Genomic DNA, 12615 nt, shown 5'->3' with positions numbered 1-12615 from the left:
ATACAACAATGATTGGAAGCTCAAAATTCTTCTTCTACCATCCGGTGCAATTGATAAGAGCCTACAGCTTACAAGAGATTTCTTAATGAAAATTAAATCAGTATGGTAAAACCCAGTCCACTGAATGCTCATGAAATGAGTTCCCATTTGCACTTGGCTATGCCAAGCCCTAGCATACAAGAGACTGCAACTCCTACAAATATGCAATATAAACAGTTGCCTGATGTAGCCTCTTGCCAACACACATAGGAACACCTGTGATCAAACCAAATTCTTTTGGTACAGTTTGTGGTCTCTTTGTCAGCATCATCTTTGACCTTCCATGTATTTATTGGGCACAAAAGAGAGTATGGGAGGGTAGTGGGCTTGTCCTATTCTAAACATCATCATCCATACCATATCAAGCAAATCCTTGCGCTCCATCTTGTGTAAATGAGAATAAGAAATCTGTAATACCATGATTCAAATTATTTTATCCAATCATGAAAATGAAGATCTTTTATTTAATGACTGGAATATAGGGTAAGTCAGGACAGGCCAAAGTAACCTAAACTATTGCTTACGTTAAGTTGACTTCTCCACCCCTAACTAATTAATCAATAGTTATCGTATAGATACACTAGTAATAAGAGACCGATTACTCATCTAGTATCTGAACAAAGGTACAATCGGTAGAGCCTACCAACAGATTTATATGTAAAACTACAGAGATCCTAATGCTTGAATGGGATTTCAAATTAAATGTTGAATTAGCATGGGGAAAGCCAACCCATTGGATGTTAAAAATTAGATAAGGAAGCTGATCATATGCTCGAATTGAGTTCCCAACTTGGTTATACCAATCCGTCCTATACAAGAGAATGCAATCTTCAAACATGCAATCTGACACTCAAACAACTGTCCAATCTAGCCTCTTGCCAGAAAACATAGGAACAACTGTGCTAGAACCAAAGTTAAATTCTTTTGGTACAGTCCATGTCCTCTTTATCAATGTAATCTTTGATGTATTTCTTGGTAGGCCATAGAAGTCAGGTCCATTAAAGCTTGCAAATGCCTCAAGCTTATCCAGAGCACCAGCCTGTGACAAAAAGACAATAAGTGAATATAAACTTAAAGTCTACATGCTCTGTAGTAGGTATAAACTTTCTGCACACCATGCACGTCTATCAAAAGCTCTTATATAACAATCCAAGGAGGCACGCTATTACCCCACATGCATCCGTCATCCTGAAAACCTGCTTTGTAGAAGCAAAAAGAAAAGGGAGGGGTGGTTTGTTTGGCATCTACAAGGGGCTGAAACAAACTGCAATGTTTGTGAGTACTGTAGTGGGAGAAGCATAGGGCATTTCGTGAATCCTGAACAAAGCATAATGTAAATGCAAAGTGAACTAAAAATTCTATTTAGTGGATAGTGACAATCACTAAAGGTATCGCATGTTAAACTTGATGGCACCACAAGGAATGTCTCTCATAGTGTGGCATCACCTACTATGGAGATGACAAGGATCTAACTAAACTCCTGGATTTCCATAAGACCATAGTCACAAAAAATGTGTTGTCCATTTCGTCATCTCGTCTCTATGGACGGCATGGAGAGGTTTCGAATCGACACTTGTCAAATCAAATTGGAAAAAAGTGAAAATTTAAGGAAACCGTAGGAAAATTCAACAATTGCATGTGAAATTAGATGCGATTGAGGTCGCAAGTAAGAAATCAGGATTCATTAAATTGGGCAAAAGTGATGAATTGAAAAATTTGTAGGAAATCACAACATTTGGGTGTGAAATTAGGTGCAATTGAGGCTGAAGTATAAAATAGGGATTTAGAAAGTGATAAATTGAAGAGTTAGTGAAACACTTCCAAGAAATTTCAACAAATGGATGTGAAATAAGGTGAAACTAACCAAAAAGTCAAATTTGGGCAAAACGGTATTTCAACCATTGACGTTGAAAGTATGAAATTGGGATTTGTGAATTAGAAGAAGTGAGAAATAGAAGACCTGGTGAAATACTTAAGAAATTTAATCAATGGTGTGAAATTAGGTGAAATTGACTTAGAAGTCAAATTGGAGCAGTAACAAGTAAAATTTTCATCTATTTCATCGTTTCGTCTTTATGGGTTTTTTTAAAAATGAGATGGGGAGGAGAAGAACGTGAAGGGGAAGAGAAAGAAGAGGAGAAGAATAAGGTTTCTTTTTTAAATTAGGTTTGGATGAAATGGCGTTTCATTTCATTTCATTTTGAAACATTTTGCCCATATTGTCCGTTTCGTGTTTCATAGGGACAAAACAAGTTTTCATGTACTATGCATAAATGGCCATCTGCCATGAAGGAGGAATGTCTCTCACAATGTGGTATCACCTACGGGTGAGAGAGAAAAGTATATTAACATCAACAAAGGATTAAAGGGTCTTTTAAATTAATAAATTAGCCACGACGGTGTTACAAGGTAGTCCTTAAGTGGCCGAAGCATGTGGTGTGATAAAAGTTGCACATTTTAGGTGTGCAAGTCCTTTCTAGCCAAAAAGGGGGATTATTGTCTAGCCTCATACAAGCTCTCGGGTCATTGATTTCCCAGACCAACGATGATTGGGACTCCACTTGATGGAGTTACACTACCATAGAGATCAGCTATGCACAAAGGCAGACCCCAAATACCTCACATCCCACCATCACAAGTTTCTTTCATCCGACCCAAGGTGGAGTCCCATGCCAACAACCACAAGATAGCCCTAGCCCGGATGCCCCTACACCACAGACCAATCAACGCATACAAACAACTCGTGTGCCACAGGTGCCAACCCACCTCCTGGGTCTCTTACTAGACAGAGTGATCCAAATGCAATGAGTTACACGCCCGAGACCCATTGATCCGAGGGGATGCTCCACCCAATAACTTTAAAAACCCTAATTTCTCTCTAATGTTTTCTCCCGTCTAGCTGAGTTTTGTGCTTAGGTACCTGCTCTGTTACATGTATGTTCCCATGTCCGTAAGGGGGTGGAAGAGAGTGAGTAAATAAAGCTTTTGAGGCCTGCACATAAGGCAGTAAAGCTGTCCCGTAGGTGTGCAACATATACACACAGCTGTGTAGGACAACCAAGGCTAGGGCGTTGTGCATGAGATAAGACCGGGAGGAGGGCTGAGTCTTACAACCCCACGGATCTCCTAAACGCAAAACACGAGCTATCAGTACAAACCCCCTAAGAGGGGTGCAAGATAGCTCCGAAGAAACCCTTTTGATTGTTTGTTTGGAGAGTGACTTGATCCAAGTAGATTGTGGAACAGTTTGAGTTTTCCTTCATGATCCCTTCCAAATACTTGATGGCTCTTCCCCTCCATAGAGCGTACTGTGGCCTTCACACCCACAAGGAGTAGACATAGGTGAAGGGAGAGTTGTTTGAGTATGTAGCGAGAAGCAGATTTCTTCATGCTTCTTGATTTGTATGCGCTCGTAATGCCTTAGCTGAACAACCTGGACTAGAATTCTCCTTGATTACCCAGACTCATGGTAGATCTGTCTGAAGCAGTAGATCCATACGTGATCTAAGTAAGGGGACCCAAGAGTGGTTGGATCGCTCGGGAGATTCACATGGAGATACACACCTTGGACACACATACCTTGGTGTCCCATCTGGTACGCGATATCTGACAGATTATTGTTTTGGATATTTGAGTGGATCCAGTTGTAGATGGGTGATTTCCTTCTAGGTAAAATCCTTGATTTATAGAGAAGAATTTATTGTAGAGACCATTTTCTTGGGGGGCCACAGAGCCTTCTTTGGCTAGTCTTGTTTGTTTCAATGAACTCTTGGATGCGGATGTACTCTATGGCCCGTGTGTTACAAAGGAAGAACCCACGTCTTTTGTGGGGATGCACTTATCTAATTTTATTTTGCTACCAGAGTTGTCATGATCAATAGTTCCTTCATGCATCCAGGAAAAACATTCGTTAGTCCTAGATAGATAGATGCTAATTGGTGTGTGTGTCATAGTCAAGTGCTATTGACCAGATTTGTGACTACTTGTAGTTACTTATTACTTTCTTTTGCGATCATTGATCTTGCCTTTTTTGATCCAACACATTGGAAGTAGTGCACAACATCTCAGAGATGGTTTATACAACCATCTTTTGACAAAGTTTCCGGCTTTAAGCATGTCTTGACTTTTGTCAAGAAGATTACACTGATGAGGTTTCTCTATGACCATGGATAACTTCTTGTTGTCACAATGGTGAGGATGAGCCATTGTGCCATATTTTTTCCTTGAGGTGCACTAGGTTTACTGGTACTGTTACACTGTCCAGATTTGGGTTCTATAGAGTAGAGATCCCCTATTTGCATCTCTATTCCTATTTGGTGCATTTCTGAACTGAGAGGAAGCGGGAGTTGATTTGAAAAATCAATCACAGGAAGGAAGGAAGGAAGGAAGGAACAATGAGATTGTGGATTGCAGATGATCGGAGTGAGTGTTACGTAGTTGCATAGTATTTGCAACTATGATTGGGTCTATATGCTTTGCCAGATGTAAGGTGAAGCTTCTTTGCTTCGTAAAGACGGTTCTGATGGATATTGATTCTTGACGTATGCGCACATATTTTGAAGAGATCCAGATTCAGACCAATTTTTGCTGATATTGAAATCTGTAGGCTTCTCGGATAGATTTGTCCTCTTGAAAGTTTTAGTTTGTATGCCGAAAGAGATTGCTAGCTGTTAGAATTGTGCATCTCAATGTTTTGGGGCTTTACTATTTATCTGGGATTTTACTGGATTTTTCTCCTATTTATTTGTCCAGGGCCAGTCGGCCAGCCCTAGAGGTAGTCGGCCAAGTCCCTACTTCACTATATAAGGAGTTCCCCATTATTCACTCGTTCATCCACTTCCCTTGCACATAGTTCAACACTCAATTGCTGGCCATTGCCATTGTAAAGCTTTACTTCTGTTATAAAAGGTGATCTTGTCCAACTCTCTCAATCTTCTTTGCACTCTCTCATATGTTTACTGTTTATGCTTCCGCCTGTGCTATCTCCTTCATGGTATCATACGGTTAGGTCCAGGCTGCTCCAAACTCTGCAAATCTGCCCACTTTGCTGTGCGTTTTCCCATCACTTCTCGGCTGCAGATCAGTCCCATACAGGAGCTGCATTTCAGTACCTTGCTGCGTTTCTGGTCCAGCCCTCTTCTGGTTGCTGTCGGCCAGCCCTACAAGCTGTGTTTTGCTCTTCAAAGGCAGGTTTTGAAGTGTTTTGGCTGTGTTTTCTTCTTCAGCATCTTTTGGTGGTGCATTTCTTGCTCGTGGTGCTGCTGCCAGCAGACAAGTGGCTTTACACTGTCTTCTTCCTCCACGAGTCCCTACCCTTCCGGTAGGCGGTTCCCACTGGACCTTGGACCGTTTTGCTGCTGTCCTGCCTTTTTCTCTCTACGGTGTGAGAGGGGGCTGATTGTTCCTTGTGCCTCGCTTCATTGGAAAGCACTTGAGAGAAGTGTTTGAGAGCTGAGATTTGTTTTTTGCTGCTCTGGATATGGCCCCCCCTGTACGAACAAGGATGACAAGTTGAAATGACCCAACTACGCTCATTGGAAGCTTCAGATGCGGATCTGGTTCATCCACACGGGTTTGTGGGACATTGTTCAGGGCACTGAAAGGAAGCCTAAGCGTCCTCAAAACTCTAGGCGGTGAACTTAGGACCAAGAGGGGGAATTACAAGACTGGGAGAATTCGAAGGCACATTTTGTGCTTTTGCGGACCATCACCGAGGAGGTCTCACTGGCAGTGCAAACTCTCACCAGTGCTCATCAGGTATGGTCAAAATTGGAGGATCTCTTTGCATGAGATTCATCGATGAGGCTAGTTACCTTGCAAGGGCAGCTCTACGGCTTGTTATTTCCTGAAAACAATTCCATGCAGTCTTTTCTCATGAAGGCCAAGGTTATCCATGACCAGTTTTACTAGCTATGGGTGCTGCTTTGTCCTCTTCTAAGCTCGCTGCTCTTATCCTCACCAAGCTTCCTCCGGACTATGATGTGATTTCTCAATCAATGCGGTGCCAAGTCACATCCACTCAATTGGATTTTGATGATCTTAGCTCCCTACTTTTGGAGGAGGAGTCCGTTCTCATCTCACAAGGTAAGTTGAAGGTATCAATCAATAGTTCTGACCAGGCACTTTCCTCAGTTCAAAAGAAAGGTCGGAGTCGCTGCTTCTCTTGCGGGAAAAGAGGACATCTGTCCAAGGATTGTTTGTCCAAGAAGAGGACAAGACCAAGGGCAAGGCTTCATCTCAAAGAAAAGGCAAAGACATGACACAGGATAGTGACACAGATTCTAGTACCACTTCTAGGGCTCCCAGGGCGCTTCCGGCTCAGGAGACCCCAGATGGTGTGCTTCTCTAGTACACATACAGTTTCCCCCCATGTGCTTCCAGCTAGAAGAGGCTTGTGGGCGGGAGAGGGGGCTCATTACAGCTCCACCTATTGGTGCATAGGGACCGTGATTCAGAGTTCCAAGCATTAGACATCTGGTAGGACATGGTTATCTTTGGTACAACAGAGATTATGAATTGGATCTGTTCCAAGTTCATTGTTTGAGGCTTTTGGGACGTGATGTGTTCCGTTCACTGTTGGGGATTATGGGCATGATGTGTCCAACAGCTCATCATCTATTCTTGGAGTTCACTGCACACTTGTGTAGGAATTCGTGGCCAATCAAAGTTCCTTGCTGTTCATGGTGGCATCTTGTTTCGAGATAACAGGTTGGTGGGTGCTCTCTCCGAGGTGATTCCAGTATTCGCGGTGCTGGAGGGTCCATGGTTGCATCTTCATCGACTTATCTTCTTCCGGCTCTTGCACACTATGAGCTGCAGAGGGGGTGTTAGAATTGTGCATCTCAATGTTTTGGGGCTTTACTATTTATTTGGGATTTTACTGGATTTTCCTCCTATTTATTTGTCCAGGGCCAGTCAGCCAGCCCTACAAGCAGTTGGCCAGGTCCCTACTTCACTATATAAGGAGTTCCCCATTATTCACTCGTTCATCCACTTCCCTTGCACATAGTTCAACACTCAATTGCTGGCCATTGCCATTGTAAAGCTTTACTTCTGTTATAAAAGGTGATCTTGTCCAACTCTCTCAATCTTCTTTGCACTCTCTCATATGTTTAATGTTTATGCTTCCGCCTGTGCTATCTCCTTCATGGTATCATACGGTTAGGTCCATGCTGCTCCAAACTCTACAAATCTGCCCACTTTGCTGTGCGTTTTTCCATCACTTCTCGGCTGCAGATCAGTCCCATACAGGAGCTGGGTTTCAGTACCTTGCTGCGTTTCTGGTCCAGCCCTCTTCAGGTTGCTGTCAGCCAGCCCTATAGGCTGTGTTTTGCTCTTCAGAGGCAGGTTTTGAAGTGTTTTGGCTGCGTTTTCTTCATCAGCATCTTTTGGTGGTGCGTTTCTTGCTCAAAGGTGCTGCCAGACAAGTGGCTTTACACTGTCTTCTTGCTCCACGAGTCCTTGCCCTTCTAGTAGGCGGTTCCCAGTGGACCTCGGACTGTTTTGCTGCTGGCCCACCTTTTTCTCTCTACGGTGTGAGAGGGGGCTGATTGTGTTGGGGTAAAGGCATTATGCCCACCCTTATAGTGTGTACTAGCCCATAAGTTTTATAGTACATAGTACACTTAGTACTTTTAATGTACTAAGTGCACTATGTGTACTAGAGCAAATATACATGTGTGATAGGGGAGTCACACACTCATACATTGAGTTGACTTATCCCCATATGTCTCTCTCTCTCTCTTCTTCTCTCTGTGTATGTCTCCCACATGAAACCCTAACTCTACAGCTGAGCTTCCATAGCTCATTCAACTGGTATCAGAGCCCACTTCGTCCACTGCTACGACTTCTGCTGCTACTTGTAGTCCTGCGTTTATCCCTTGGTTTTCTCACCATTTCGACACCGAACTTGGAGTAACGTGGCACACCGAACTTGGAGCAGCATAGAGCTATAGCTAATTAGAGGGTCTGGTTTTGGCGGTTGCGGCGGAGCCTGTCACAGCGATGATGAAGGCGAGCTCGAGCGACTGGGAGGCGTTGAGGCGTGGGTCGCAGTGAGTGTGGTAGCGAGACGCCAAGTCATCCACAGTCACAGCTCTCGACCCGCCGATGCATTCCGTCACGTTTTGACCAGTCATCTCCAGGTGGACACCACCCGCGTGGCTGCCTTCCTCCTCGTGGACGTCAAAGAATGCCTTCACCTCGTCCAGGATTGCGTCGAACGGCCTTGTCTTGTAACCCGACGGAACCTTGATCGTGTTGCCATGCATAGGGTCGCTAACCCACATCACGATCAAGCCAGCTTGCCTCACAGCCCTTATGACGTGCAGCAACCCACCTGTGCCCTGCTGTAGAAACCTGACCTGCAAGCATCAGCAGCATCAGCACGAGTCAGCACTTCAGAAGCAGCACCTCATCAGAGCAAATACGACTCCTCCCTTTCTGCAACATTAATCAGAAATTTCAGGGGTACATGCTTCAATTTTTTTTTGGGATTTGCAATTGAGCAGGTACAATCATCAATTGAGCAAGTACAGGTGCCAAATTGCTCAAATTTTGAGCAAAATTGGCAAAATTGGGTGACATTGGTCACATTCAGAGTCAATTTGCAAGAAATTGGATGTCAAAATTTGGGGCTTTTGATGTAATTGTGCCATTGGGCATTCATACATGCTGTATGATGTGAGCAATCTCACATTTGGGGCAAAATTGCAGGAAATTGGAGTGCAGATCAAAGGGCTTTTGTGCCGATTGGGTTGATTTGCATGCACGCATTGGCATTTGATGCTTTGGGCAATGTGTTGATGCCTGTCAAGCACTCAATGTGCCTGTAAATCAAGGGGCTTTTATGTATTGGATGTATATGTGGCCAGGGGGAAGCATTGTGAAGACTCTGGATGCCTTCATGTGCGTTAATGTACCATGTATGATCAGAAATTGATCTTGAATCAAGGGGCTTTTCAAGATTTTATGCTTGTTGAGCTTGGCAAAGCAGCAGGGAAGACTTTTATGCCTTGAACCCTCAGAAATCCACTTGCAGTCAAGGGGCTTTTGCCCAATTTCTGTTCGGGACTGTTGTATGCAGTGGTGGGAACTGTAAAAGTCTGATTTTCACTAATTTTGACAGCCAGGAGAGCATTTATTGCTGCTGTACTTGCTGGTACAGATTTGGTACAACTTTGTACAAGTTTTGGCATGGCTGTACATTGATTTGAGTGAGGAAAAGGCTCATTTTCAGCTGCTGTACTTGCCGGTACAGATTTGGTACATCATTGGTGAGCACTTGGTACTGTTGTACAGTACTTTGGAAGGGGAACAGAGCACATCTAAGGTGCTGTCCTAAATCTGCAGCAACCAGATTTTGGTGATTTTATCACATTCAGTGGGAGAAGAGTTGCATTCGTGCTTCCGCAGTGGGAGATAAACTTTGGGAGAACAACTGTGAGCACTTTGTGTGCTTTTGGTGCAGTGTTCGCACATCTTGCAGGAAGTCAGGCATTGACAAAGGTTGCATATTGCTATGGCAACCACAGGTGAGAGCTCTTCATTGCTTCACATTAAGAAGCTTGAAGGCTCACATAATTATGACATTTGGCAAACCCAGTGCTATAATGTGTTGCTCCAGAAGAAGCAGCACAAGCCCATCAAAGAAAGGGGTGTAAAGCCCGCTTCTCTTACTGCTGAAGAATGGGAAGATATGGATGAGCTGGCAAGATCCACCATCATGTTGTCTGTGTCAGACACTTTACTTTTCAGCATACGTGAAGAGAAGACAGCTTGGGAAATGTGGCAAAGATTGCAGGACTCGTATGCCCAGCAAAGTGCCTCAAGCAAAGTGTATTGGTTGAAGAAACTCATAGGTCTTCAAATGAAGGAAGGGGCGTCTATGACAGCCCATCTAAATGAGTTTAATGGTATTGTCAGCCAGGTAATCAATCAAAAGTTGGCAATGGACGATGAGTTCAAAGCCACCTTTCTCTTATGCACTTTGCCAGAGAGTTGGGACACATTCAGGACAGCCACTAGCAATTCAAATGCTATGCTGTCATATGCAGATGTTGAGGGTGCTCTCCTTCAAGAGGAGATGAACACGAAGAATAACTCTGTTGGAAAGTCCAATGCAATGAATGCACGTGGGAGATCCCAACAAAGGGGTAAAAGCCAAGAACGGGGAAGGAGCAAGTCCCGCTCCAAAAAGGACTTGGAATGCCATTATTGTGACAAGAAGGGACATATCAAAAAGCAATGCTACAAATGGAAGAATGATCAAAAGGAAAAGGGCAAAGGAAAAGACAAAGACAAAGACAAAGATGAAGCCGAAGATGCAAAGCCAAATGGCAAAAGTGGAGTCAAGATTGAAGAAGTCAATGTGTCACATGCAGGTGACAGTGAGGATGAAGTCCTATTCACGTCTTCACTTGATGCCCATTCACTTCTTGCAAGAGATGGTCATGGTATGCACTCATGGATCATTGATTCAGGTGCCTCCTTTCATGTCACAGGTTGCAGAGACTTGTTTGTCAGGTATACTGCTGGCAATGAAGGAGTAGTTTATTAACCATGCATGCAAGATTCTTGGCAGAGGTGATGTGAGGCTTGTGTTTTCAGATGGCTCACAGCTTATGCTCCATGATGTCAGGCATGTGCCTGAGATCAAGAAGAACCTGCTTTCTACTGGACAGCTTGATGATGCTGATTATGTTACCACATTTGGTCGTGGAAAGTGGAAGATTAGTAAGGGCTCACTGGTTGTTGCCAGAGGCTCTAAGGTGGACACTCTTTACTTCATGCATGCTGGTGTTTGTCACCATGCTAATGTAAATGCAACCGAGCTGCCGGAAATCTCTATGTGGCATAGCCGGTTGGGACACATGAGTGTCAAAGGAATGGAGCAATTGTCTCGTTTTGGTTACTTGCCTTCTCTAAAGTTTTCAAGTTTTCAGTTTTGTGAGCATTGTATATATGGCAAGCAACTCCAGTGTCCCCACAAGAAAGCTCTTGGACAGAAAGATGCTCAGTTAGAGCTTGTGCATATAGATGTATGTGAGATGCCTCAGCTTTCTTTGGGAGAGGCAAAATATTTTGTGTGGGTTTATCCTCTTCGTTTGAAGAGTGATACATTCTCAGTGTCATATATGTCTCTCTCTCTCTCTCTTCTTCTCTCTGTGTATGTCTCCCACATGAAACCCTAACTCTACAGCTGAGCTTCCATAGCTCCTTCAGATTGTTCATGGTGCCTCGCTTCATTGCAAAGCACTTGAAAGAAGTGTTTGAGAGCTGAGATTTGTTTTTTGCTGTTGTGGATATGGCTCCCCCTATACGAACAAGGATGACAAGTTGAAATGACCCAACTACGCTCATTGGAAGCTTCAGATGCGGATATGGTTCATCCACAAGGGTTTGTGGGACATTGTTCAGGGCACTGATGAAAGGAAGCCTAAGCATCCTCAAAACTCTAGGCGGTGAACTTAGGACCAAGAGGAAGAATTTGCTATGGAATTACAAGACTGCGAGAATCGGGACTCCAAGGCAATTCTGTGCTTCTGCGGACCATCACCGAGGAGGTCTCACCGGCAGTGCAAACTCTCACCAGTGCTCATCAAGTATGGTCAAAATTGGAGGATCTCTTTGCATGAGATTCATCGATGAGACCAGTTACCTTGCAAGGGCAGCTCTACGGCTTGTTATTTCCTGAAAACAATTCCATGGAGTCTTTTCTCATGAAGGCCAAGGTTATCCATGACCAGTTACTGGCTATGGGTGCATTGTCCTCTTCTCAGCTCGCTGCTCTTATCCTCACCAAGCTTCCTCCGGACTATGATGTGATTTCTCAATCAATGCGGTGCCAAGTCACATCCACTCAATTGGATTTTGATGATCTTAGCTCCCTACTTTTGGAGGAGGAGTCCGTTCTCATCTCACAAGGTAAGTTGAAGGTGTCAATCAACAGTTCTGACCAGGCACTTTCCTCAGTTCAAAAGAAAGGTCGGAGTCGCTGCTTCTCTTGCGGGAAAAGAGGACATCTGTCCAAGGATTGTTTGTCCAAGAAGAAGGACAAGAGCAAGGGCAAGGCTTCATCTCAAAGAAAAGGCAAAGACATGACACAGGATAGTGATACAGATTCTAGTACCACTTCTAGGGCTCCCGCTTCCGGCTCAGGAGACCCCAGATGGTGTGCTTCTCTAGTACACATACAGTTTCCCCCCATGTGCTTCCAGCTAGAAGAGGCTTGTGGGCGGGAGAGGGGGCTCATTACAGCTCCACCTATTGGTGCATAGGGACCGTGATTCAGAGTTCCAAGCATTAGACATCTGGTAGGACATGGTTATCTTTGGTACAACAGAGATTATGAATTGGATCTGTTCCAAGTTCATTGTTTGAGGCTTTTGGGACGTGATGTGTTCCGTTCACTGTTGGGGATTATGGGCATGATGTGTCCAGCAGCTCATCATCTATTCTTGGAGTTCACTGCACACTTGTGTAGGAATTCGTGGCCAATCAAAGTTCCTTGCTGTTCATGGTGGCATCTTGTTTCAAGATAACAGGTTGGTGGGTGCTCTCTCCGAGGTGATTCCA

At 44.1% G+C, this 12615-nt stretch overlaps 1 protein-coding gene across 3 annotated transcripts in view; it reads right to left on the bottom strand.

Annotated features, from left to right (window-relative positions):
- Window positions 1–727: 727 nt before the first annotated feature.
- PYR4 (pyrimidin 4) overlaps window positions 728–12615 on the bottom strand; it is a 64041-nt gene continuing 52153 nt past the window's right edge. For all 3 annotated transcript variants that reach the window (XM_086801574.1, XM_086801575.1, XM_086801576.1), the window contains one exon: window positions 728–1078. In XM_086801574.1, coding sequence (XP_086657700.1) covers window positions 890–1078 — 189 coding nt within the window. In that variant the 3' untranslated portion in view covers window positions 728–889. The remainder of the gene's footprint in view (window positions 1079–12615) is intronic.

Source organism: Cibotium barometz, chromosome 8 (assembly GCF_041138505.1).
Source record: "Cibotium barometz isolate CiBa-2024 chromosome 8, ASM4113850v1, whole genome shotgun sequence".
In the NCBI taxonomy this organism is placed as follows: Eukaryota; Viridiplantae; Streptophyta; class Polypodiopsida; order Cyatheales; family Cibotiaceae; genus Cibotium; species Cibotium barometz.
Note: the sequence above shows the minus strand (reverse complement) of the source record. Positions and strands in the feature narration are given on the sequence as shown.